Source organism: Alternaria triticimaculans, assembly GCF_023758025.1.
Source record: "Alternaria triticimaculans strain BMP 0046 chromosome Unknown scaffold_2, whole genome shotgun sequence".
NCBI classification, from domain to species: Eukaryota; Fungi; Ascomycota; class Dothideomycetes; order Pleosporales; family Pleosporaceae; genus Alternaria; species Alternaria triticimaculans.
The window spans coordinates 1,832,693-1,853,374 of NW_026055959.1; the positions used below are offsets into that span (position 1 = coordinate 1,832,693).

The 20,682-nt window shown below is 51.1% G+C and overlaps 10 protein-coding genes across 10 annotated transcripts; 6 read left to right on the plus strand and 4 right to left on the minus strand.

Moving 5' to 3' along the window:
• Nucleotides 1-599: 599 nt before the first annotated feature.
• Nucleotides 600-1,145, plus strand: J4E78_002267 (uncharacterized protein; the record flags this gene model as incomplete). The annotated part of the gene is made up of 2 exons (XM_049362914.1): nt 600-944; nt 1,008-1,145. 2 exons carry the CDS (start codon nt 600-602, stop codon nt 1,143-1,145), a joined length of 483 nt encoding a protein of 160 aa, XP_049225506.1.
• Nucleotides 1,146-1,514: 369 nt separating this feature from the next.
• Nucleotides 1,515-2,156, plus strand: J4E78_002268 (uncharacterized protein; the record flags this gene model as incomplete). The annotated part of the gene is made up of 1 exon (XM_049362915.1): nt 1,515-2,156. One exon carries the CDS (start codon nt 1,515-1,517, stop codon nt 2,154-2,156), a length of 642 nt encoding a protein of 213 aa, XP_049225507.1.
• A 361-nt stretch (nt 2,157-2,517) lies between these two features.
• Nucleotides 2,518-4,281, minus strand: J4E78_002269 (uncharacterized protein; the record flags this gene model as incomplete). The annotated part of the gene is made up of 7 exons (XM_049362916.1): nt 2,518-3,345; nt 3,408-3,501; nt 3,562-3,598; nt 3,648-3,720; nt 3,777-3,835; nt 4,065-4,118; nt 4,179-4,281. 7 exons carry the CDS (start codon nt 4,279-4,281, stop codon nt 2,518-2,520), a joined length of 1,248 nt encoding a protein of 415 aa, XP_049225508.1.
• A 1,071-nt stretch (nt 4,282-5,352) lies between these two features.
• On the minus strand, nt 5,353-6,974 carry J4E78_002270 (uncharacterized protein; the record flags this gene model as incomplete). The annotated part of the gene is made up of 2 exons (XM_049362917.1): nt 5,353-6,824; nt 6,875-6,974. 2 exons carry the CDS (start codon nt 6,972-6,974, stop codon nt 5,353-5,355), a joined length of 1,572 nt encoding a protein of 523 aa, XP_049225509.1.
• Nucleotides 6,975-7,658: 684 nt separating this feature from the next.
• On the minus strand, nt 7,659-8,558 carry J4E78_002271 (uncharacterized protein; the record flags this gene model as incomplete). The annotated part of the gene is made up of 1 exon (XM_049362918.1): nt 7,659-8,558. One exon carries the CDS (start codon nt 8,556-8,558, stop codon nt 7,659-7,661), a length of 900 nt encoding a protein of 299 aa, XP_049225510.1.
• Nucleotides 8,559-9,350: 792 nt separating this feature from the next.
• J4E78_002272 (uncharacterized protein) lies at nt 9,351-10,370 on the plus strand (the record flags this gene model as incomplete). The annotated part of the gene is made up of 1 exon (XM_049362919.1): nt 9,351-10,370. One exon carries the CDS (start codon nt 9,351-9,353, stop codon nt 10,368-10,370), a length of 1,020 nt encoding a protein of 339 aa, XP_049225511.1.
• A 353-nt stretch (nt 10,371-10,723) lies between these two features.
• J4E78_002273 (uncharacterized protein) lies at nt 10,724-13,141 on the minus strand (the record flags this gene model as incomplete). Its single annotated transcript, XM_049362920.1, has 2 exons — nt 10,724-12,739; nt 12,791-13,141. The coding sequence occupies 2 exons, from the start codon at nt 13,139-13,141 to the stop codon at nt 10,724-10,726; spliced, it is 2,367 nt and encodes a 788-aa protein (XP_049225512.1).
• A 2,292-nt stretch (nt 13,142-15,433) lies between these two features.
• On the plus strand, nt 15,434-15,803 carry J4E78_002274 (uncharacterized protein; the record flags this gene model as incomplete). Its single annotated transcript, XM_049362921.1, has 2 exons — nt 15,434-15,570; nt 15,620-15,803. The coding sequence occupies 2 exons, from the start codon at nt 15,434-15,436 to the stop codon at nt 15,801-15,803; spliced, it is 321 nt and encodes a 106-aa protein (XP_049225513.1).
• Nucleotides 15,804-16,167: 364 nt separating this feature from the next.
• On the plus strand, nt 16,168-18,463 carry J4E78_002275 (uncharacterized protein; the record flags this gene model as incomplete). Its single annotated transcript, XM_049362922.1, has 8 exons — nt 16,168-16,255; nt 16,311-16,398; nt 16,450-16,525; nt 16,577-16,870; nt 16,921-17,193; nt 17,244-17,655; nt 17,703-18,214; nt 18,263-18,463. 8 exons carry the CDS (start codon nt 16,168-16,170, stop codon nt 18,461-18,463), a joined length of 1,944 nt encoding a protein of 647 aa, XP_049225514.1.
• A 276-nt stretch (nt 18,464-18,739) lies between these two features.
• J4E78_002276 (uncharacterized protein) lies at nt 18,740-19,924 on the plus strand (the record flags this gene model as incomplete). Its single annotated transcript, XM_049362923.1, has 1 exon — nt 18,740-19,924. The coding sequence occupies one exon, from the start codon at nt 18,740-18,742 to the stop codon at nt 19,922-19,924; it is 1,185 nt and encodes a 394-aa protein (XP_049225515.1).
• Nucleotides 19,925-20,682: the final 758 nt, after the last annotated feature.

Here is a 20,682-nt window from a genome sequence, read left to right on the forward strand (position 1 = left end):
GCATCTTGCTCTTCCACGGGCTCCTGCGTGTTTGCTATATCCTCCGATACACTTTCTGCCGGTCGTAATATGTGTACCCCTCCTCTTCCTGTTATCTTTGAATTCTCCTCCCCAGCTCCTATCGCTTCTTCCTCATGCGATTGCGACGGGGAGTGACTTTGTTGTTGCAGCAGACGAGTCGTGTTATAGTAGCGTGGGGCGCAGATGCCGTTGCGGGGATTTGTATCGCGACGAGGGTATTGAGAGGCAATTGCACATGGTCTTGACCGTTCTAAGAGGATATTCAGTATATATGTACCAATGCGCACTGAGGTACTAACGAGTATGTTGATTCCATCTGTAGAAGGCTGCGAAAAAGCGCGAAGCCGGGCGCTGCGAGAGCGCCATGTTCAGAGTAAAATCTTCCGGCTTGACCTCATGCGCCGAGGGGCAGGAGCGCGCTATGTTTCGAGAAGATGCGACTGTTGGAGGGCAATTCGGTGCGAATGACGAAGTGCGCGGGTTGAAGATGGAAATGTTAGATCGGCCAAGGCTGACCTCCGCCTCTTCGCCGCAACTTTCCTCGCGAACTTCAACACTCGACCCCAGCACAAGTCACTATGGCGTCTCCAATACCCTCAATGGGCGCACTGCGCGTCCTCCGACAATCGATACAGCCTCAAGTACGCCAGACGAACCAAGTACGACACGCGACGCTTCTCCGCCGACCCAAGCGACCCTACACCTTCACCCAACTCGTCACCCTCTCTGACGGCAGCTCCTTCACCCTACGAACCACAAATCCACAGCCCGTATACAAGAGCGCAAAGGACCAACGGAACTCTCCGCTATGGAATCCGAGTTCACACAAACTACTGAATGTCGAGGAGGATGAGGCTGGAAAATTGGCGGCTTTCAGAACAAAGTTCGGACGAGGGTGGGATGCTGAGACTGATGCCGAGAAGGTACGTCAATGAGAAGGAGGCTGAGAGAGTATACTACGAATATTTTGGCTAACTCCTGGACAGGGCAAGCAGACGGAAGACCATCTTCTCGATCTTATCAGCAGCCAGGGCAAGCCGCCAGGAAAACCGACCGATGCCACCAAGACACCACCTGCGAAAGCGCCTGCGTCGACACCTGCGAAACCGGCCGCGAAGAAATAAGGAGTTTGTATACAAGAAAACCAATGTCACGTTACCATGGCACAATTGTGCAGCACGGTGCAAATGTGGATGGGGTTTCATTGCAGGGTTCGACGACAGACGCACACCATGACAGTCATGCAATCATTTCTGTTCCGCTAGTAAACAGTCAGAGTGCCTCGTGACTTGTGTTGGTGTCACACAATGGAAAGACTCGTGCCCAGAAGCGCCCATGTACCGCTCCACACTCCTCGCTCGACTCATACAGTCAAGTATCTTCAAAACCCATCCACCAGCGAACAATGACTTACGCACAAAACCTTCTTTCTTAACTCTCTCAATTGAAGTTCATATCTCAGTGATCGATTCTATTGAACACCGCACATCATCATGGCAAAGTCCAGCCACAGCAAGATAGTCTGCGCTACGCCTCACAACGACACCCAGCGAAAAGTTACAAAGCCTCCAATAAAGGGCAAGGCGGCCCCGAAACCAACAAGCAATCGGCTTATGAAGGGCTGGGGACATCGGGATGATTCTCCCGATTTATCTAAAATCATCACCAGCGACCCAATGGACCCCAAGAACATCATTCATGGAAAAAGAACGCGGAATGACTCTCACATGAACGAGTCACAGCTAGGCAAAGCTACAAGTCCAATCACTCTACCAGACGACGACAATATATCAATTCAGACAGCAAACGCCCATGCAGCGTCTCCCACGGCGTCCCGCAAACACAAAGACAGAACATCTACAAGATCCATCGAGGAGCCGGTGCCCGACACGGACAGCGATAACGAGCCGCTAGCGCATATCGAAGAGGACAATACAGAAGACAAGATCTCAGCTGCAAAACTCCGCAGCAGCATTCTGGCCCTCCTCAGCCTTTCTTTGCAGGTCACCGACGACGTGTTGGCATACATGCAAGATATTGTCGGTCACGAGGTACATGCACAGGAGCTAGAACGCGATGTGGAAAGAGTATTGACTGGGCGGGTGAAGAAGAGGAGGGTCAAATTTGCGGCCTGAGCTGAGGCTGTGGTAGTTTCATTGGTTGTTCATGCTTGGTGGACGATGATGAAGCTGCATATTTTGATGAAGGTCTCTACATGTTATGGAGTTAATTGTTTTATCTTCTTATTGCTGTTTCACTAGTTAGTAATACAAATCTCGGGTCTTTGCGCCACCAGTCTTGTAATCCATGATGTATCATTTTTGAATCCCAAGAGCCCGATGACATTCCTAGTGCATCAAATGCGACTATATACACGTGCCGTTCCAAACCCCGCCCACAACATCCAAACAAGAGGTATAAAACACGCATAAAACCAAACGGCCATGACATCCAAAGCATCCAGGCAAGCTTGCCACTGGCGACATCCATTGAAGATCAAACTACACCGTCCCCAATGACCCTCCGCTCATGACCAACCCACTCATCTCCCTCACTCCTCACACTGCCCGTCCGCTCCCTCCCCTCCTCATCAATCTCCACCTCCCTCGTATGGATAGTCTGCACCCTGATATTGTTCAACTCGACCTCATCCCCGAACTCCTCTCGTGTGGGTGTGCGATACATGCCGCGACTTGGGGCGCGGAATTTGCTGGGCGGGGACGAGGATTTGCATTCCGTTGTGACGCTCGAAAGCACTAAACGTGGTGAAGTCTGCGGACGGTTGTTGTGATGTGGATTGTGTGTGTTGATTGAGCAAGGGAAAACGTTGAGGCTGGGTCTTCGGGAGTTTGCGCCGCTGTTGGTTCTGCTGCTGCTGATGCTGATGCTGTTGCCGCCGGTCGGCGACACGTCGGCCATGCCCTTGATGGTGATGATTTCACTGCGCAGCTTTTCTTCTGTGTTGTCTCCGTATATCAACTTGCTTTGCCGCCTTTGGTGTGATGTTGTGCCGTGTCTTGAACCAATGTTTTCGCCTCCCGTACCGCTCGTTGCGTCGGTAGTCATCATCGTCTTGTCTTTGGATGTGACCCAATGTAGCACCAGCGAACAGAACAGAATATCGGCGTTGCAGCAGATGAAGCAGATCCAGGATGGTTCACCTTGCAGTATCATGAGGACGGTCAGGTTGACGACGGACGTGGTGAGGGTGGCGAGGGAGCCCATGAGCGAGCGCTTGGCTATCCGACGGAGTGTAGGGTTTGTGTTGTTTTGATACGAGTAGAGACTGCGGAGGGGAACAACGAAGAGAGCAGTCAGGCAAATCTGGAGTTCGGTCAGTTTCATCTGTGTCGGAAGGAACCAGAGTAGGAAAATGGGAGATGTACGTTCACAACGACCTCGAAAATGATCAAGGGTAGCATGGCAATCCTCTGCATGCCAATAATGCATACGCCCTCGTCATCGATGTAGCTTATTCGGCTACGATGCGTCAGTACTCGATCTTCTTTCTCGATGCAAGGGTGGGAATTTGCGGCTTACTAGACGAAATTCAAGACAACCAAGACGGTATACGGCACTTTAGCATCATCAGCGCGGGTTCTCTGGACCTGTTGGTCGCAACGTACGTAGCATGAATAGGCAGTTGAAAAGCCACAGCTTAGTCTTCAAGCGAGGCTTTTGACTCCCCCGAACGACATACTAAAACCAATCAGTAACAGCTCGAACAAGAGAAGAAAGAGGAGCCTTGTACTCACAGCTTTCTCAACAAGGAAATAGTATGTCAGGATCTTCGTCGTCATGTAACATAGCAAACCTGTGCAAGAATTAGTCTCCGGTTCACGCAATCCGGTATCGTAGACTTACACAAGAAGACCCCGCTTTCACAGGCCTGCGGTGAGGAATTGATGCCAACCCCGTGAAGCATAATTGCTGTGGCAAAAACGAACAACGCCGAGTCGCAATATATGATGATGATTACTGGTCCATTCTGTTAGGATGATGCGCACTAAATCCCCCGAGAGCGTGCGTTGGGTTGCACATACATATCGTGGCCAAAGGCAGTGCCATCCACTTCGTGATGGACTGAGTTCGTCGCACTGTCACATCTTGTTAGCATTCTCGTTCTTTTGAAGTAGCGTTAGAAGTTGGAAACCTACTTATACAAACAGTTAGTGCACCAAAAGTAATGATCTCCAGCATGACACTGATTATCTGTCCCACTCGCGGCACCAGCGCGTTGGCAAGGACGTGACCTTCCATGGTCTCGGTATCGTGTCGTATCTTTAGCCTCGCCAGAAAAGGTTGTTGCACGTCCAAGTGACCAGATATGAGGAAAGAGAGAAGTAAAAAAAAGGTAGAATATTACGGATGATGAAATGAGAAAGAATGGCCACGATCAACCTCACGAACCCGGCTCTGGGTACTACAGCGAGAAGTAGGAAATCCCATGTGCAATTGACCCTTTACCGCAGAATCCGCACCCAAGTGCGTCGGGGCTGGAAAGTGCGCCATCGAACCTTGTACCCATAGTCCTGGCTAGCCAGGCCTCTGATCCTGTTGGGGCCAAGAGACTGTCGTACTTCGTATGCACAACGGTCAGTGCTGGGTTCGGAAGTTTGATGACTGCGACGGAAGCACGTCCGGGGGATCGCCTTTCGCTTCCTAGGGGTAGAACAGCACGCCTGACGCCAACGCCACTCGTAGGCCAGAAAGTCAGACTGCGGGTGAAGTCTTAGCTTCCTTGACTCATTTACATCCGAGCACAATATAAGTCTGATTGGATGGCTCGCTGTTAGCCTAGTGGGCTCATGAACATAATGAAGGGGAAGAGTGCATTAACGTGAATTGCATCTAGTACTTTGCGAGATATCGATGTGATCAAGCAAGACGTGCATGTCAAGGGAGGAATTCTCGAAAACCATTTATCCAGGGCCAGTACTCCACGCCGGGCTAAACAAGACGGCGGGTCCTCGCTAATCTCACGTGGTTGACGTAGCTTCGAGATCTCGAATTCCTTAGCGTCCCAGATGTTCCACAACGGTATCCAAGCCGATTGGACTGGAATGATCGTGCCATCTCAAATCAGTGTCGAAGAATCCCCCCAAGGATGTCAAACGTGGCTAGACTGAAGAGTAGCTTCGCCAAATGCAGAGCAAGAGACTAATGCCGCTCTTCCGAATACCAACAAGCCTGAAGCGTAGCGTCTGTGCTGCTACCTCGCCGAAGTGACCGCTTAATCAGTAATGGGGGCAGACTCGCGTAGCAATGTTCATGCAAGTCTTTTAAAGTTCAAACCACGTGGCTTGCCATAGTGCTCGGAAGACGCAATCCTCATAGCTCCTGTTGATACAGCTCTTCGTCGGTGCCATCTTTCCGAGCGTTCGCATAACTGTCATCAACGCCCTGGGCAACCCATTCATCCCTGATCAGTCTAGCAACGTTTTTCCCACTCAATGCACTCGTCTCCATGGTGCTGATAAAGCTCTCGATTCCGCTGGTATACCACAGTCCGTCGTCTAGCTTGATCTCCTCAAATGTTATGCGTGGGTATTCCCGTGGGTATGAGTACCATAGTTTGTGGTGTATCCAGCTCACCGTGCCATTCACGTCCCCGTGTTCGGCTTCCTCGTTCGAGACATGTTGGCCAAGGACGCGCGAGAGGAAGGTGGCGTTCACACGGGCGGGTGAGAAGATCTTGTAGATGTATTCCAACCGAAGCGGGGAAGATCCTGGGTTAATACCAGCATCGGATATGGATATGCTGAAGAAATTGGGCGACCCGACACCATCCACCGGGACCTCAGACGGGGGTAGCGTGGTAAGAACGTATTGCGGTACGGGTGTCTCAGGCCCAAGGTTGAAAGCTTCTTGGTCCAATCGGAAAGGCGACGCGAATAGTGTAGTGTACAGTTTCGCATAGGGGATCTCATCGGGAATGTGCTGTGGCGCAGGTTCGATAACAAGATCCGAATACTGAAGAGGGGATGCGAGGATGACATCGTCGAAGACCGATGTGTGGCCGGTACTTGTGGTAACTTCATAGCTGCCATCGTGCTGCTTCGAGATCTGGGCGATAGAAGTGTTGAGGTGGACATTGGCGCGAGAGGTTTTCAGCATGTGCGCAAAGATCTGCCAGTTGCCTCCTTCAATCTGCATTGCTCCATTTGTTGCCATGCAAACCATTGTCTCCAATCCGTGAATATAAGGCAAGTTCGAGGCGTAGTTGACCCGAGTGCTGGCCTGGATAATCTCTCTGGAGAACGCTTCCCCGATTCCATTCGTCCTGAGGTACTGTTCCCCTGTCACTCCAGTGGCTTCCAACAAGCCCACACGCTCGACGGCGTCACTCAAGCTCTTCCACGGAAACACCGGTTCATCATACATCTCGAAGAACTTGCCCACGGCACTCTTCATCAGCCTGTTGGTCCAAAGCGGCGCAGCGCCATATCTCCACAGTAGCTTCGCCTTGTCCCACCAAGTATCACCAGCTTTCGTCACTACGACGAATTCCTGTCCATTCCAAATGCCTAAATCAGGCATTTCCATTTGCGCTGCGAGATCTCGTGCTCCAGCAGTAGATAAGTTGAATTCCTCCTTGGCTTTCACCATTATTCGATTGCTCTGTACAAAGATGCTGCCGCCCAGCTCTACGGATATCGTCGGATCGTTCCATGGGTTCACAGTCGTTGTGCGGCCGCCGACAAAGTCGTTGCGTTCGAAGACGGTGATGTTTGTAGGGATGCCTGCTTCGGCGGCATATTGCGCGAGATGGTATGCAGCGGATGAGCCACCTGCACCTGCACCTTCTCGGAGTCAGCATTTGTGATAGATCTTTCGGGGGTTATGGACTCACCTATGATTGCTACCTGCTTTACGTGGTGAGCCGGATCATTGGGTGTGAGAGCAAGTGCAGAAGGTAGCACCGAGGCAAGGCGCAACCATCGCGTCATCATGTTTACTCCTTCAAAAAGGCCGTGCCGCTTATATGTATGCTCTAAATCAAGTGTGAGGAATGAAGAAGCGTCGTCAGGTTCAAGTCATGTCGCAGGTCATGGTGGTGCGAAGGACGAAGGTTGGTATGGAAGGGCGCGGCAGCGGTGATGATGGTGACGCGGCATGGATCAGCCAGCGGCAGCTACGAATAAGCACCTGAATAGAACATTGTACTTGTGCAACAAGACGATGTGAGTAAGGGATTATTCACATGTGATTATCCATTGCGAATTCGCGTATTCAGTCTTATTCAGTAAATGCGACAGATGAGGACCGGACGACGCGCAGGGGTTCGCGTTGACACGTGCTTGAGCTCGATACCTAGGCACACTCCCGAGGTCGATCTTCAAGGCCGCGCTGTGCCCGATAGTCATGTTGCGGCCAATTCACCCAGCAAAACGGTAAGAGGTAATCGAGAGTAGATTTCTTAACGCTATGGGTGAACAAAACGCCCGAAAAATGATGCTAACCGTATAGTAAACCGAAAGGATTCCTTGTTACACCGTACTCCAAACGTGCCGCTAATCCAACGTGTACTTGCCCATGGCTCGTATCATAAGTATCGTGAGATGGTCATTATCCATGTTTGGGCTTACCCACCTTATTACACTTCTCCGGAATTACGATTACTTCCCCTCGACAGCTCATACAGCAAACTTGACCGTCCGCTTCGTGGTCTCGATCTTGTTGACGGGCATGACTTCCCGTTCAACTGTCACTTCCCGCGAAGGCGTGTCTCGCACACCCCTTCGCCGTCTCTCACTACGTTTCGCTCTCGCCTCGCGAGTCTCACGTAGTTTCCATTCGGTCAACTGTTGTCGCCGCTTCTGCGACCTCGCATAGGCTAATGCTGGTGTAGGCTTGAAGCCAATCCCGTTGAGTCCAGTACCGTCATCATCTGGGTCAGTCGAAGGATCGACCAAGTGTCCCGTGATCTCGCTATCTCGCCACGTGAGAGCCGACATTGAGGGCGACGGCGATCTAGCCCGAGGGCGGGGTTGCGAAGAAGAGGGGTTTTGCGCGCGCGACTTCTGCTTTGCAGCTGCATGCGACTGCAGGGTCGTGGATATAGGCGATGAGACGAAGCTGGTGTGTTGGGCAAAAGAAGCGATATCTGGCAACAAGCGGGGTTGCGACGCCTGAGGGGTCTCTGGTATCACCCGAGAGAGGTCCAGCTCAGTCGTCACAGCGACAGTATCCAAGTCTTCCCCGTTTGTATAGCTGTTGAATTTCTCGCGTATGGTATATGTATCTGATGCAGTTCCACTGTCTACCCTCATGGCATCGAGCTTCGGCTTCTTGCGTATCACATCGTCGGTTGGCGTGAGCGGGGACATGGGTATTGCCGCGAGTGCAGCGAGGTTCATACCTCGCAGCTGATCTGCGACTACATTTCGTGGGCTATCAGGACCTGATGAGGGCGCGGGGCTGCTTCGTGGCGGTGCTGATGCGGGACGCAGGGCGAGGGCCGTGTTGAGCAGAGGGACAGGCGGGTGTTGATCGCGCTTTCGCTTCGGGGATGGGTGCGCCAGTTGCGTAGGCATGTCGCCGATGATCAGGGTGCCAGAATTACATCGGGGACTGCAGGTAAAGGATGTTGGTGGAGTCTACAACGGTATTGTTGTTGTGTGGAAGAGCAACAGCAAGCAAATCGCACATGATCGCCGGTTACGCGAATGTGGGGCAGATGCACTGGCCCGCTGTAGGGCTGAAAGACAGCCTGGCCCGCACCACTGCACGCAGATGTGCGTTGCGGTCCGACTCCTGCTGTCATTGCCATGGTCGTATGCAGGTGCACCTCTATCGCGGTATTTGGTTTGTTCGTTTCGTGGTCGTCATCTCCCATGTTGATTTACACTCCCAAATAGGCCTAGCCAGTTTACGCTTCCCTTGCCTGCTGCTGCCTGGTCCAGTGGCTTGCGCTGTCCGTTGTTAGCATCCCTCTTACTCGGTCCAAGTTCTGGTGTATATCTAGTTCTTACCTTCACGGTATCAACGTGAGAGCCTCGGATCATTCAAAGCGTCCACTATCCGGTACCCAGCACTCCACGCCAAAGGAGTAGCGGTGCAAACGACATTCACCTGGAAGTACATTGGGACAGCGGCGGCTTTCTACTTAGACAACGCTGGTGGTAGTTCTTGCCCTCATCTCTCACCTTCCAACAATCATGGAACAAAGCTCCATTCTCGGCTTCCTCAAGAAGCCGGGGTCATCACGACCGGGTCCCTCTCGAACAGAAAACACTCGTCCCGGTGAACCTTACCAGCGTCACAACACCAATCGTCCAAAGCACAACATATCTAACCACAACCGCGCACCTAACCGCCGACGCAATATGGCTCTCAAACAAGTTGCCGACGAGACCAAGTCGGTTCTCCCAGGTATCCTATCGAAAGTCCCGTCCAAGTTCAAGGCCGAGTGGGCTACTCTCGAGACGATAAACCATCAAGATGGATCTACTCTCCCTAAAGAACGGTGCCCGGGCATCAAGAAACCATGCATCATCGAAGTACTCAACATGGACTCGTTTGATGCAGCAATACAGCTTGAGCCCAACCATACTGTCCGTCAGCATTGTAGCATGAAGAAAACAGACGTGGATGTGGATGACGACAAGCCTGCGATCGCTCCCAAGTCCGACATCGATGCACCAATGCAGGACGCCACCACAGAGGACGCTCCTGGAAAACTTCAAGACCCCGAAGTCGAGAAGCAAGCCGGAGAAGTCACTGAGCCCATGCGAGCCCGTCCAGTTGCCGTCCTCAACCTCGCTTCTGAGCGATCACCCGGCGGTGGCTGGCAGAAAGGGGCTCTCGCCCAAGAAGAATGCCTCTGCTACCGCTCGTCGCTCTACCTCACGCTAGATAGAGAGCAATACTACCCAATCCCCGCTCTCGCCGCTATATACTCACCCAACGTTGTCATCATCCGCAACGCCATGTCCGACGGCCATGAACTGCTCGAGTCCACGCATCCCATGGATCTCCCTGCGCTTTCCGTCATCAGTGTTGCAGCCCTCCGTCAACCGCCTCTGTCAGACGATGGCATTGCGTTCAAGCACCTCGGCGCGAGGGCTCATACCAAGAACAACGTCCGCCTCATATTGCGCGTTGCTGCTCGACATGGACACACGAAGCTTGTGCTGGGCGCGTTAGGTTGTGGCGTGTATTCCAACCCACCAGCGGAGGTTGCCAATTGCTTTCTTGAGGTCCTATGGGAACCGGAGTTTCAGGGAGGATGGTTCGAGAAGATTGTGTTTGCCGTTCTGGACAATGTACGGGGACCGGATGGTGGCAAGGATGGAACCGGTAACTTCGGTGTTTTCTATCGGATTCTGCATGGACAGGTTGTGTAATGAGTGATGGAGGACAGCTTTGGATCATCAGCAACTTGTGTGTGGTTTCGTTACAGGCGTATGAGTCGGAAGCAATACGCAAATGGTATCGCTAAACCTGATGTGGATAGTTGACGGGAACGTATTCATAGAGGGCGTTACGTGGCAACAACACGGATAACGGCAGAGCATTCACAGCGATTACAGTATCAACATAGCATTAATCAAGTAGCAAGCATTGGCCCCATAGGGCAGATCTCTTTGAATTCTGATGACACCGGGAGAAATAGGTTGGTATCATGATGCAGGTATATGTACAAGAACGCAAAGATGCAAAGCACTCCATTACCCTTCGACTGTTCAAGCTCCCACGTCTATGACTTGAAGGTTTTGCTACGTCCTGCGACTTCTTTCTGCGCCCTCGGCAGTCCCTTGGGTGCATCCGTCATACCTGAGAAGGGCGCAAAGCTCGAGTTCTTCTTTTTCTTGTCCTTTTTCTTCTTCTTCCCATCTCCGTCTTCGGCATGCAGTACTGATTTCGCGTTCGCGTAGTCAAAGGCAGGCTCGTCGCTGTGGTTGAGACCTGCGGCATGGGCAGCAGCATCGTCCTTCTTCTTTTGTTTGCGTGCCGCTTTCCTAGCGGCTTTCTCACGTACGCGGATGGCATCCGGTGTCTCTTCAGGTGCGTCTAGCATGATCTCGTCGTTGGTCATGGGATCAAGGGCCAGGGCAGTGGTCGACTCGTCTTCTACCGCGTCTCCTCGCTTTCGTTTGCGACCACCAAGATGCTTGACAACGAATGTGTCGGTTCGTTGGTCTTCGGCTGGTCTCTCTTCTTTCGGCACAAAGGTGTGCTGTGGCTTCTCTGCTTTTGGTGTAGCTTGGGCCGTTCCATTTGAATCAGCAAATACTTGGGCGGTGAGAGGTGGTAATGGTAGAGCAAGTCCGATGTCGATGGTTGGTATTTCCGGCTGTTGTGGCGCCTGGTTTGCCTTCCAAAGTTCGCCCCAAAATTCTGAAGAGGAAGCTCGGGTAGCTGGAACTGCTACAGTGCTTTGAGGCACAGAGGCCTCAACAGCTGGTGCTGCAGTCACCTCTGCTACCTTGATCGCAGCGTCTGACTCGGCCCTTTCCGCCCTCTGCATGTCGGCAATCGTCTGGAGCACGTTGTGCAGCTCCGGTCCATTGACACCCTCCTCTTTAGCCTTGGCAATGACAGCTACAAGCTCATCTGCATGCGCTCGAATGATATGCGATACGTGTTGGATTGCGTTGAAGAGCGCAACCTTGTCCACAGGTATCATACGAGCTATGGTGAATACGGCGTGGTTGGGCATAATGAAAAGCGGACTTTCATCTTCTTTCCGGCTGAGGTCGTCTCTCCATCTATGAACGGCGCGGAAGACAGAGAACTGTTGGGGGGTAAACTGCACAGGCGTGCGTGAGACGAGCTTGTACCAACCAGCAGTTCCAAGACCCATCTCGGTATCGTATACAGGGTGTTCGTAGCGTTGCAAGGCCGTCTCTTTCGACTTTTGAAGTACATCTTGGACCTTGTTCTTGTCTGGGTTAGAGAAGTCAGACTTCTCGACTAGCTCGTTGCGCATGTTGTCGTATATGTATAGGAGGAAGTGGGTATCAGCGCGTGCGTATTCGAAGAGTTCCTTGCTGAGCGGTCTCACGCGCCAATCTGCGAGCTGGTACTGTTTCTGGGCCGTAAACTGGACATGCCTTTCGAGTAGATATGCCAGACTGGCACCAGGGTAACCAAGGGCCCTAGCAGCATGGTACGTGTCAAAAAGACCAACGACATATAGTCCTAGGTCTCGCTGAAGCCAGACAATGTCCATGTATGCACCGTGTAGAACCTTCAGGATGCTGGGATCGGCGAACACCTCGTTCAGGCATTCGAGCTTCCGCCGCCAGGGCTTCAAAGTGTCGACTATCCAGTCCTTATCGCGTGTGCTTATCTGCATTAGTGAGACCATGCCGATGTATGAGCGGTTGTCGTGGTGTTCCAGATCGATGGCGATTTCCTTTGCAGTCTTTAGCTCGGAGAGCATCGTAGCTAATGCTTCAGGAGTATCGACCAAGGTTGCGGTGGTAGTTTCGAAGGGAGGGTATTGCTGCGGCTCGGAGTGCTCGTATACGGTCGAAGGATACTCGTAGGTTTCAATCTCGGTCTGGTATGGGTGGGGGTATTGTTCCCGTCCGCGCCTGTCCTTGAATGTCTGCAAGCATTCTTCTAGCGGGATCTTCGCATGCGGCTTGGACGTGACCAGCGGGCGGAAGCCGCCAGTTTCGCTGTTGCTAGGCGCATGCTCGAATTTGAGCTGCGGCTTCGCGATGATCTTCTTGTCGGCAATGTTGGGGCGTGGTTTCACAGGTGCCTGCGGACGCGTTAGATGATGCGCCTCACTTTCCGTGTGGGCGCTCCTTACCTGCTCCGTCGCGGGACTCAAGCGCTTCACGACGCCCGTGTACTCATCGAGACTGGTGTCGGCCTTCTCAAGCAAGCTGTCGATGACATCAACAACCCCCCTCCAATTGGCGTCTATGGCTTCGACGTCGGGCAGCTTGGGACCTACAGCGTCCGAGCTCGCAGCAGCATTCTCGAGAAGCCGCTGCGCGAGATGAAGGAGGCGCGCATTCTGGGCGTCGAGCTGCGTGCCAGCGTCCGGGTTCAGCGATCGTTGGAAGGGAATGTCTGCGCCGCCTATGAGAGAGGCAGACTTGGTGGTCGACTTCAGGGCGGCCGCGATTTCTGTCTGGAGCGTCTTGAAGGAATCCATGGCGAGTTTAGTGTGCGCTCATCCTCCGAGGGGTGTTCGATGACGCGGTCTACGGTGGCGTCTCGCTTGGATGTCGTAGGTAGGGTTGGTGTGGAGAGGAAGCGCGTGTCGCAAGTGTTTAGAGAAAGAAACCTTCAATGATCTTCGCTAGCGCGCTTTCCCTATCGATAGCCGCGCGACCTTCACTAGACGAATAGAGTGCGCCTTTAACTTAGACTACAGTCTAGTTCTAGTTTATACTAGTTATTAAAATAGTACTTTAGTATATAGTATAATTATAATAGCTTTAATATTATTTACTAAAGTACTATAGTATATTACTATAGTACTATAGTTATATATAGAAGCTTTTAATAATTTAAAAAGATACTATTAGTTAAGAAAAACGCTAGTAACTTTAAAAATAGTATTTCTTAGATATAATAAGTTAAAGACTTTTAAGTATAATAGTATATAAAGTAGTATACTAGTAATATTCTCTTATTCTCTATATAATACTATAATAGTAGCTATACCTCTAATATAAATACTAACTCTAACGCTATTTAATATAATTAACGCTAGTAAACTTATACTTAAGCTAGTACTTTATAGTAAGTAGAAAGCTTATAATAAGATTTCTATAATTTAAATAATTTAAAATATAATTCTAATAATTTAAAAGAAAGTATAAATATTAGCGTATAATATTAAAATTTAATATTTATATAGCGCTCTAAGTATATAAGTAAAGGCCTTTTTATATTATAATACTAATAGTATACTTAAAGTTATTATACTTAATTAGTAAAAAAAGAAGTATATAAAGATTAGTATAATTAAAGCGCTTTATAATAAAGTTTATATAAGTACTTTTCTCTCTTAGATAGAGCTAATTTATCTAAATACTTTAGTTCTATTTATACTAAAAATAATAAAGAATCTAAGCTTACTATATAAAATATAAAGTAGATTAGTAAGTTATTATTAAAAATAGATTACGTAGCTAGTATAAGTTAAGTAGCGTAGCTAAAAGTAGTAAAGTAGCAATAAACTAGCCTCTAGCGAAATTAATAAGGTGCATTAAAATATCCTTGAAGACTTTGTGTCCCCTTCACCAGACCCTCGGCCTCTAGTCATGCGGATCAGCGCCATTGCTCAACCACCACCTGTATTTTCACCAACATGTCCGCCTCCTTAGCACCGGAATGCAACGAAGTCAAAGAGTGAGCGTGCGCGTTGTTGGTGTTGTTGCTGCAACCCGCTGACACAGGCCAGACGCTACGATAACTGCTTCCTCAAGTGGTACAGCGAAAGTACGCAGAGCATCAACAAGGCACCAAGTACAAGTACCTACACATTCTGACAACGTGCAGAGTTCTTGCGAGGCACTGCTACAACCGACGAATGTAAACCGATATTCGAGCAGTATGAGAAGTGTCTTTCAGTCAGTCACGCAGCCAACTCGATGCTTGGCCTTGCACCTAGCTGACTTGTTGAATAGCGAGCTCTGAACGAGCGAGGCATCGACAAAATGTTGAAGGAAGTGCGAGACGACAACAGGGAAAATGATGCTGAGCACATGAAGCCAGTGCGGACGTTCTTCCCAGTGGCATAGAAGTGAAGCTAACAACATCCAGAACCGATGATCCCTCAAACATGCTCTATCGTATTTCGTAGAAGTATAGACATATTCAGGCGCATCCACCTCATCAAGTGAGTTTGAAATCTTTGATCCCCATGCAGTGGGCATTCTGTACAAAATCGAGGAAGAAAAGCTCATGGGCATGCAGAATTTCGCATTAGCGTCTCCATACCATACCATACCTTGCCGGAATAACCAATTGTCTTCGTCCATATATACTTTTATCATGTATAAATATTCCCGAATGTTCTCGAGGTTTACCGCATCAACAATGCACCAACATTGCTGGTCGGGCCGCTTCGTACATGTGCGCTAGGCCCCCGAATGACGACATAGTGCGAGATCCATGTATCTCGGGAATGCATCTCATCCGCTCTCCCAGCTCCACTGAGTCCACCCCGTGGTCCCACAACTTTATAAAGCCCTCTCCTTCGCTGGCTCAATTCGATGGTCAACTACCTCTCTGTCCCTGAATCAAGCATGGCTACCAAAGTTGGTCTCGGCGTCCCAATGCCGCTCCTCGCTCCTGCGACTGCTACATGGGCTTTCCCATTCGCGGCTTACTACCTTTTCCTCCAAAATCGCATTGTCTACCACCGTATCACCTCGAAAACGTAGGATAAGCTGCTCATCCGTAACAAACCTTCACTAACGTTGACGACAGCTTCATGGGTGACAAATCGGACGAGTCGAAAGGCACCACTGATCCACTCTACGTTGCCTCACGCGCGCAGCTAAACTTCACTGAGAACGTGCCCCTCGTCCTTGGTATCGCACTTCTCGCTGAGCTCAACGGAGCCAACAGGTAATCTCACCAGACCAGGACCACAGAACCCACCTAATTCGTTCATCAGGTCCTACATAAACTACGCACTTGGAGCTCTGTTCGCATTCCGTGTCAGTCACGCTGAGCTTGGCTTGATGATCAACGAAGCCAAGGGGCCCGGAAGAATTGTTGGTTTCTACGGCACCCAGGCTGTACTGGCAGGTATTGCTGGATACGCGACGTATCTGATCACGGATTACTGGATGATTTGAGCAAAAAGACGTGCATGTAGCGGAATAGTCGTCCTTCAGGGTTGGCAAAAACAGACGATGGAAATAGACACTACAAATGAAGTTTTGTTTCTAGTGAAACCCATTGACCATGCATGTGCGTATATAGGTCGACATAGAGACTCGAGGAAACATGTGAAATGAGGCGCATTACGTAGCAGCTGCGGTGGCGCCAAGGCATGCGAAGTAGGCGGACAGCTGCCGCGATCCCAATCCCCACCAATTCTTAAGAACATAGGTTACAGATACAACCAGCCTCGACGGACGCGTCCCTACCCTCTCGAACCTCGGAATCGTCCTCCTCTCCTAGTCTAGAGCCTCAGCAACCAAATCCTCCGGCGGCGCAATGGAGGCAGCGTCTGCGCGCATGGCCGCCCGGGATCGTTATGGCGCATTCGGAGAGGCACCCAGTTCACCACTGCAGCGCTACATACGTATGCACAACGTAACCACGCCCGTGCAAGGCAGAGCTGACCTGGCAAAAAATAGTACAAGCTTGCGATCCGCAAAACTTTGAGCCTAATCTGGCCCTGAACCTCGAGATCTCCGACCTGATCAACAGCAAGAAAGGCTCCGCGTAAGATCAGGCCACGCTACCACTACCGGCAGCAGGCTAACTACGTCCCAGGCCCCGGGAAGCAGCTGTTACCATCGTACACTATGTCAACCACCGCAACCAGAACGTGGCACTCCTCGCGCTCAATGTACGCCCACGCTGCCCCGCCTCAGACACCGTATAGCTCACCACAAGATAGCTCCTAGACATCTGCGTCAAGAACTGCGGCTACCCATTCCACCTTCAGATCAGCACAAAGGAATTCCTCAATGAGCTCGTCCGCCGATTCCCCGAACGTCCACCTGTGCACTCGACGCGTGTGCAGAACAAGATCCTCGAGCTGATAGAAGAATGGCGGCAGACGATATGTCAGACATCGCGGTACAAGGACGACTTAGGCTTCATAAGGGATATGCACAGACTGCTGAGTTACAAGGGCTACATCTTTCCCGAAGTGCGCAAGGAAGATGCCGCCGTCTTAAACCCTAGCGATGTACGTACCCGCAATCCTGCCGGTCGAAGCATATGGCTGACAAAGCGCAGAATCTCCGATCAGCAGAAGAAATGGCCGAAGAAGAGCGAGAGGCACAGTCCGCGAAGCTTCAGGAGTTAATTCGTCGTGGTGGACCCGCGGATCTGCAAGAAGCGAACAAGCTCATGAAAGTCATGGCCGGATACGATACCAGGAACAAAACGGATTGGCGCGCAAAGGCTGCCGAAGAAGTCGGAAGAATACAGCAAAAGGCAAAGATACTCGAGGAGATGTTACAGGGCTACAAGCCGGGCGATCAGATCAAAGAGGGCGACGTCTTTGAGGTATGCCAACTGAGGTAGTAGGCAAGCGACATTGGCTGACCAGATGACAGGAACTTGCCAACGCTCTCCAAAACGCGCAGCCGAAGATCCAGAAGATGTGCGAAGAGGACTCCGAAGACCACGAAGCTGTAGCGAAGCTCTTCGAAATCAACGATAGCATACACCGGACAATAGAGAGATACAAGCTTTTCAAGAAAGGCGACATCGAGGCGGCGAATAACATTCCTCAAGGTACACTTGGTCGCAGTGGTGCTGGTGTATCACAGGGTCCCAACAACACGTTGAACCTGATTGATTTCGGCGACCCAGAGCCCGCGCCTCAGATAGCAGGATCGTCGCAGACTTCCCAACAGCCAGCTGCGGCAGGCAATGCTCTCGAGGACGATTTGCTGGGCTTGTCTCTAAGCGGAGATACATATGGACAATCAGGCAGCATATCTTTGGGAGGCTCAAACGGCTCAGGTCAGTCATGTTATCACAATGAGTATCCGTCTACTAACGCTCACTAGTTTTGGGCATGTCTGGTATGGCTGTGCCACAATCGCAAAAGGCATCCAACCAAGCTATCACCGATCTCTTCACAGCAGCGCCAAAGCCTACGCAATCCCCAATCACGTCCCCTCCTCAATCTGCATTCTCTCCTCCCCCAGTGCAACCAGCTAGGACACCTGATCCTTTTGCGGCCCTAACTTCTACACCACGGCAAGGATCGCCTTTCCAATACCAACAATCCATCAAACCACCACAACCTGCATCCGGTGCTGTCGACCTGTTAGGAGGCGGGGTGTCTGCACCGACGACTAACCTGGCACAAACCAGTGCTGCGAACGATGACGATGAGTGGGACTTTGCCTCATCTGTACCTGATACGTCCAAGGAGATCTCCGTTACCAACACGAGTATCAATGTCCTCTTCAACGTTTCGAGAGAATCGGACACCACGCTGCTGATTCAATCGCGGGTGTCGAATAATACACCACTTCCAATCTCCGGTTTGACCTTTCTGTTGGCGGCGTCTAAGGTAAGTTTTATAGCTACGAATGCAGGGTTATGAGTTAACAACCGCTAGGGCGCGCAACTACAGCTGGAGCCACAATCTGGTGTCAACCTTGGACCGAACCAAAAGTTTGGCATTACTCAGAACATCCGAGTAACCAACGTGCAAAGAGGGTCAGGGACCAGTGTCAAGATGAGGTGGAAGGCTGCGTATTCTCTTGGTGGACAGCAGAAGAACGAAATGGGGGAGATTTCGAGCCTTGGTGTTTCATAGCTTTCGCGACACAGCTGCCAGATCCACGAACTCGTAAAGCACAAATGAAGTACTTGCCGCGATCTGCACAATGAGTTCCATGCAGCGATACTTTATGGGCTAAGTGACGCGATCCACCTTTGGCGCGTAACTGATCAAACAACGTCATTGCACTAGCGCGCCTTATCGATTACGATGTTCAAATGTTATTCCACTCACTCTTGCCCCGCCACTCTGCAACTCACTCAGCCCCAAACCGCAAAACACCTTTATTGCAAGACCTACCAGCAAGTCACCATGGTCCGCCACAAGAAAGACTTCAAGGGCAACAACAAATTCCGAAACCCAGCGAAAGCACGCGCGCCTCCTCGCCCCCGCCGCGCATCAGATGCAGAAGAAGAGGAGAACGACGGCGCCAACCCGAGACCTGCGAAGCCCGAGTTCAAAGCCGCATGCTGGGACCTCGGACACTGCGATGCGAAACGCTGCTCTGGCAAGAGGCTCATGCGCCTGGGCATGATGCGCGAGCTTCACGTAGGGCAGAAGTTTGCTGGTGTAGTGGTCAGTCCGAAGGCGAAGAAGATACTGAGTCGCGAAGACAAGGATCTGATGGAGCAATACGGCGCTGCGGTCGTAGAAGCCAGCTGGAAGAGGATAGACGAAGTCCCATTTGGCAGGATAGGTGGCAAATGCGAACGCCTACTTCCGTACCTTGTCGCCGCGAATCCAACAAACTACGGTCGTCCTTGGCGATTGAACTGTGTCGAAGCTCTGGCGGCTTGTTACTATATCACTGGACACCCTGAATGGGCCGAGTCGATCCTCTCGACTTTCTCCTATGGTCAAGCGTTCTTGGACATCAATGCCGCACTGCTCAAGCGTTACATGGCGTGTGAAAACGAAGAACAAATCAAGAAGGCTGAGGAAGTCTGGCTAGAGAAAATAGAGCGCGAGTACAACACGAGTCGCACAGAGAAAGAGGATGGCGTGGAAGAGGACGTCTGGGCGGGTGGAAACATGAATCGGCGGGTTATCGACGAATCAGATGAGGATGAGGATGAGGATGAGGATGGAGAGGAAGAAGACGAGGTTGACCCGCGAAACCCGTATAACATCCCGGAATCTTCAGACGATGAAGAAGAGATGGCTGAGCTAAGGCGCCGTGTCTTGGCATCGAAGCCCTTTACCAACCCTGCACCAAAGGATGATGAAGATGAAGGCGAGGGCGACAAGAAGGTACCCGAACGCATACCTCAAACGGAACCTGCACCGGAGAATGCCAAAGCCGAAGTGGAGGACGACAGCGAGCCCGCGGAAGGCGATGCAGATGATGATGAATTCGATAGCTTCATGGCAGCGCAACCTACCACGGACCGGACAGGCATAAGCAGCAAGCAGAGATCAAAGGCCATGGATGGCAAGTACAAGGCCACCTTCTCGAGTGGCAGTGTAAAGGCACCCAGTGGACGCGGCTACCAATAGTTCTCAGCCTCGTAGCTTCTACTATAGTAAGAAATGTGAACAATTCTGTCGGATTGGGAAACTGCTGCAAACGTTTACCTAACCGGTTATCGTTAGGTTGTCGTTCTGGGACTAGTTCGAGCCTAGGCAGCCGAGGGCGATCGTTTCGTGCGACAAACTGCATTCGCGAAACACCACTCCAAACATCGTCGTTTGACGATGCGATGCGCGAGCGATAAACTTTGGACGTAATTACTCATAGTATCCTTCATGCCTCACGAACGGTCGTTTGCGACTAGCCCCCGCGGTTTGAAGCTGCATCGATAACACTGTGGCGGCACTTGCACCGGCTGCTGCAGGCAGCGCAGCGAAAGAGACGAAAATCAACAGTTCTCTCGACGCCATTGACTTTACTCCGACTTGTGAGCATCGCATTGATTCCTCTCGTTGTTGTCACATGAATACAAATGTCCATATTAGTCTCACTACCCGAGCACCGTATCGCCACCAGTCGAGTTGTCTCGCAAGTCACTAGGGCTAAGCTTTCCGGCAAATCCGTCCCAGATGCGCAAACTAAACGTCCTGCCTGACGTTTGAAACCAGATTCGAAAAGAAGCATTGCCGTCAGTCGAGCAATCTCTTGGCCGACACCATACCTGTAAGGACACAGGTCTCGTCGAGTGACACGGGCGTATCAAGAAGCCATAGCAAGTTTTGTGTGGGCCTCCTCAGTCCGAAGGGGTTGAAAATGCCTGAAGGCTATGTAACTCCATACTCCG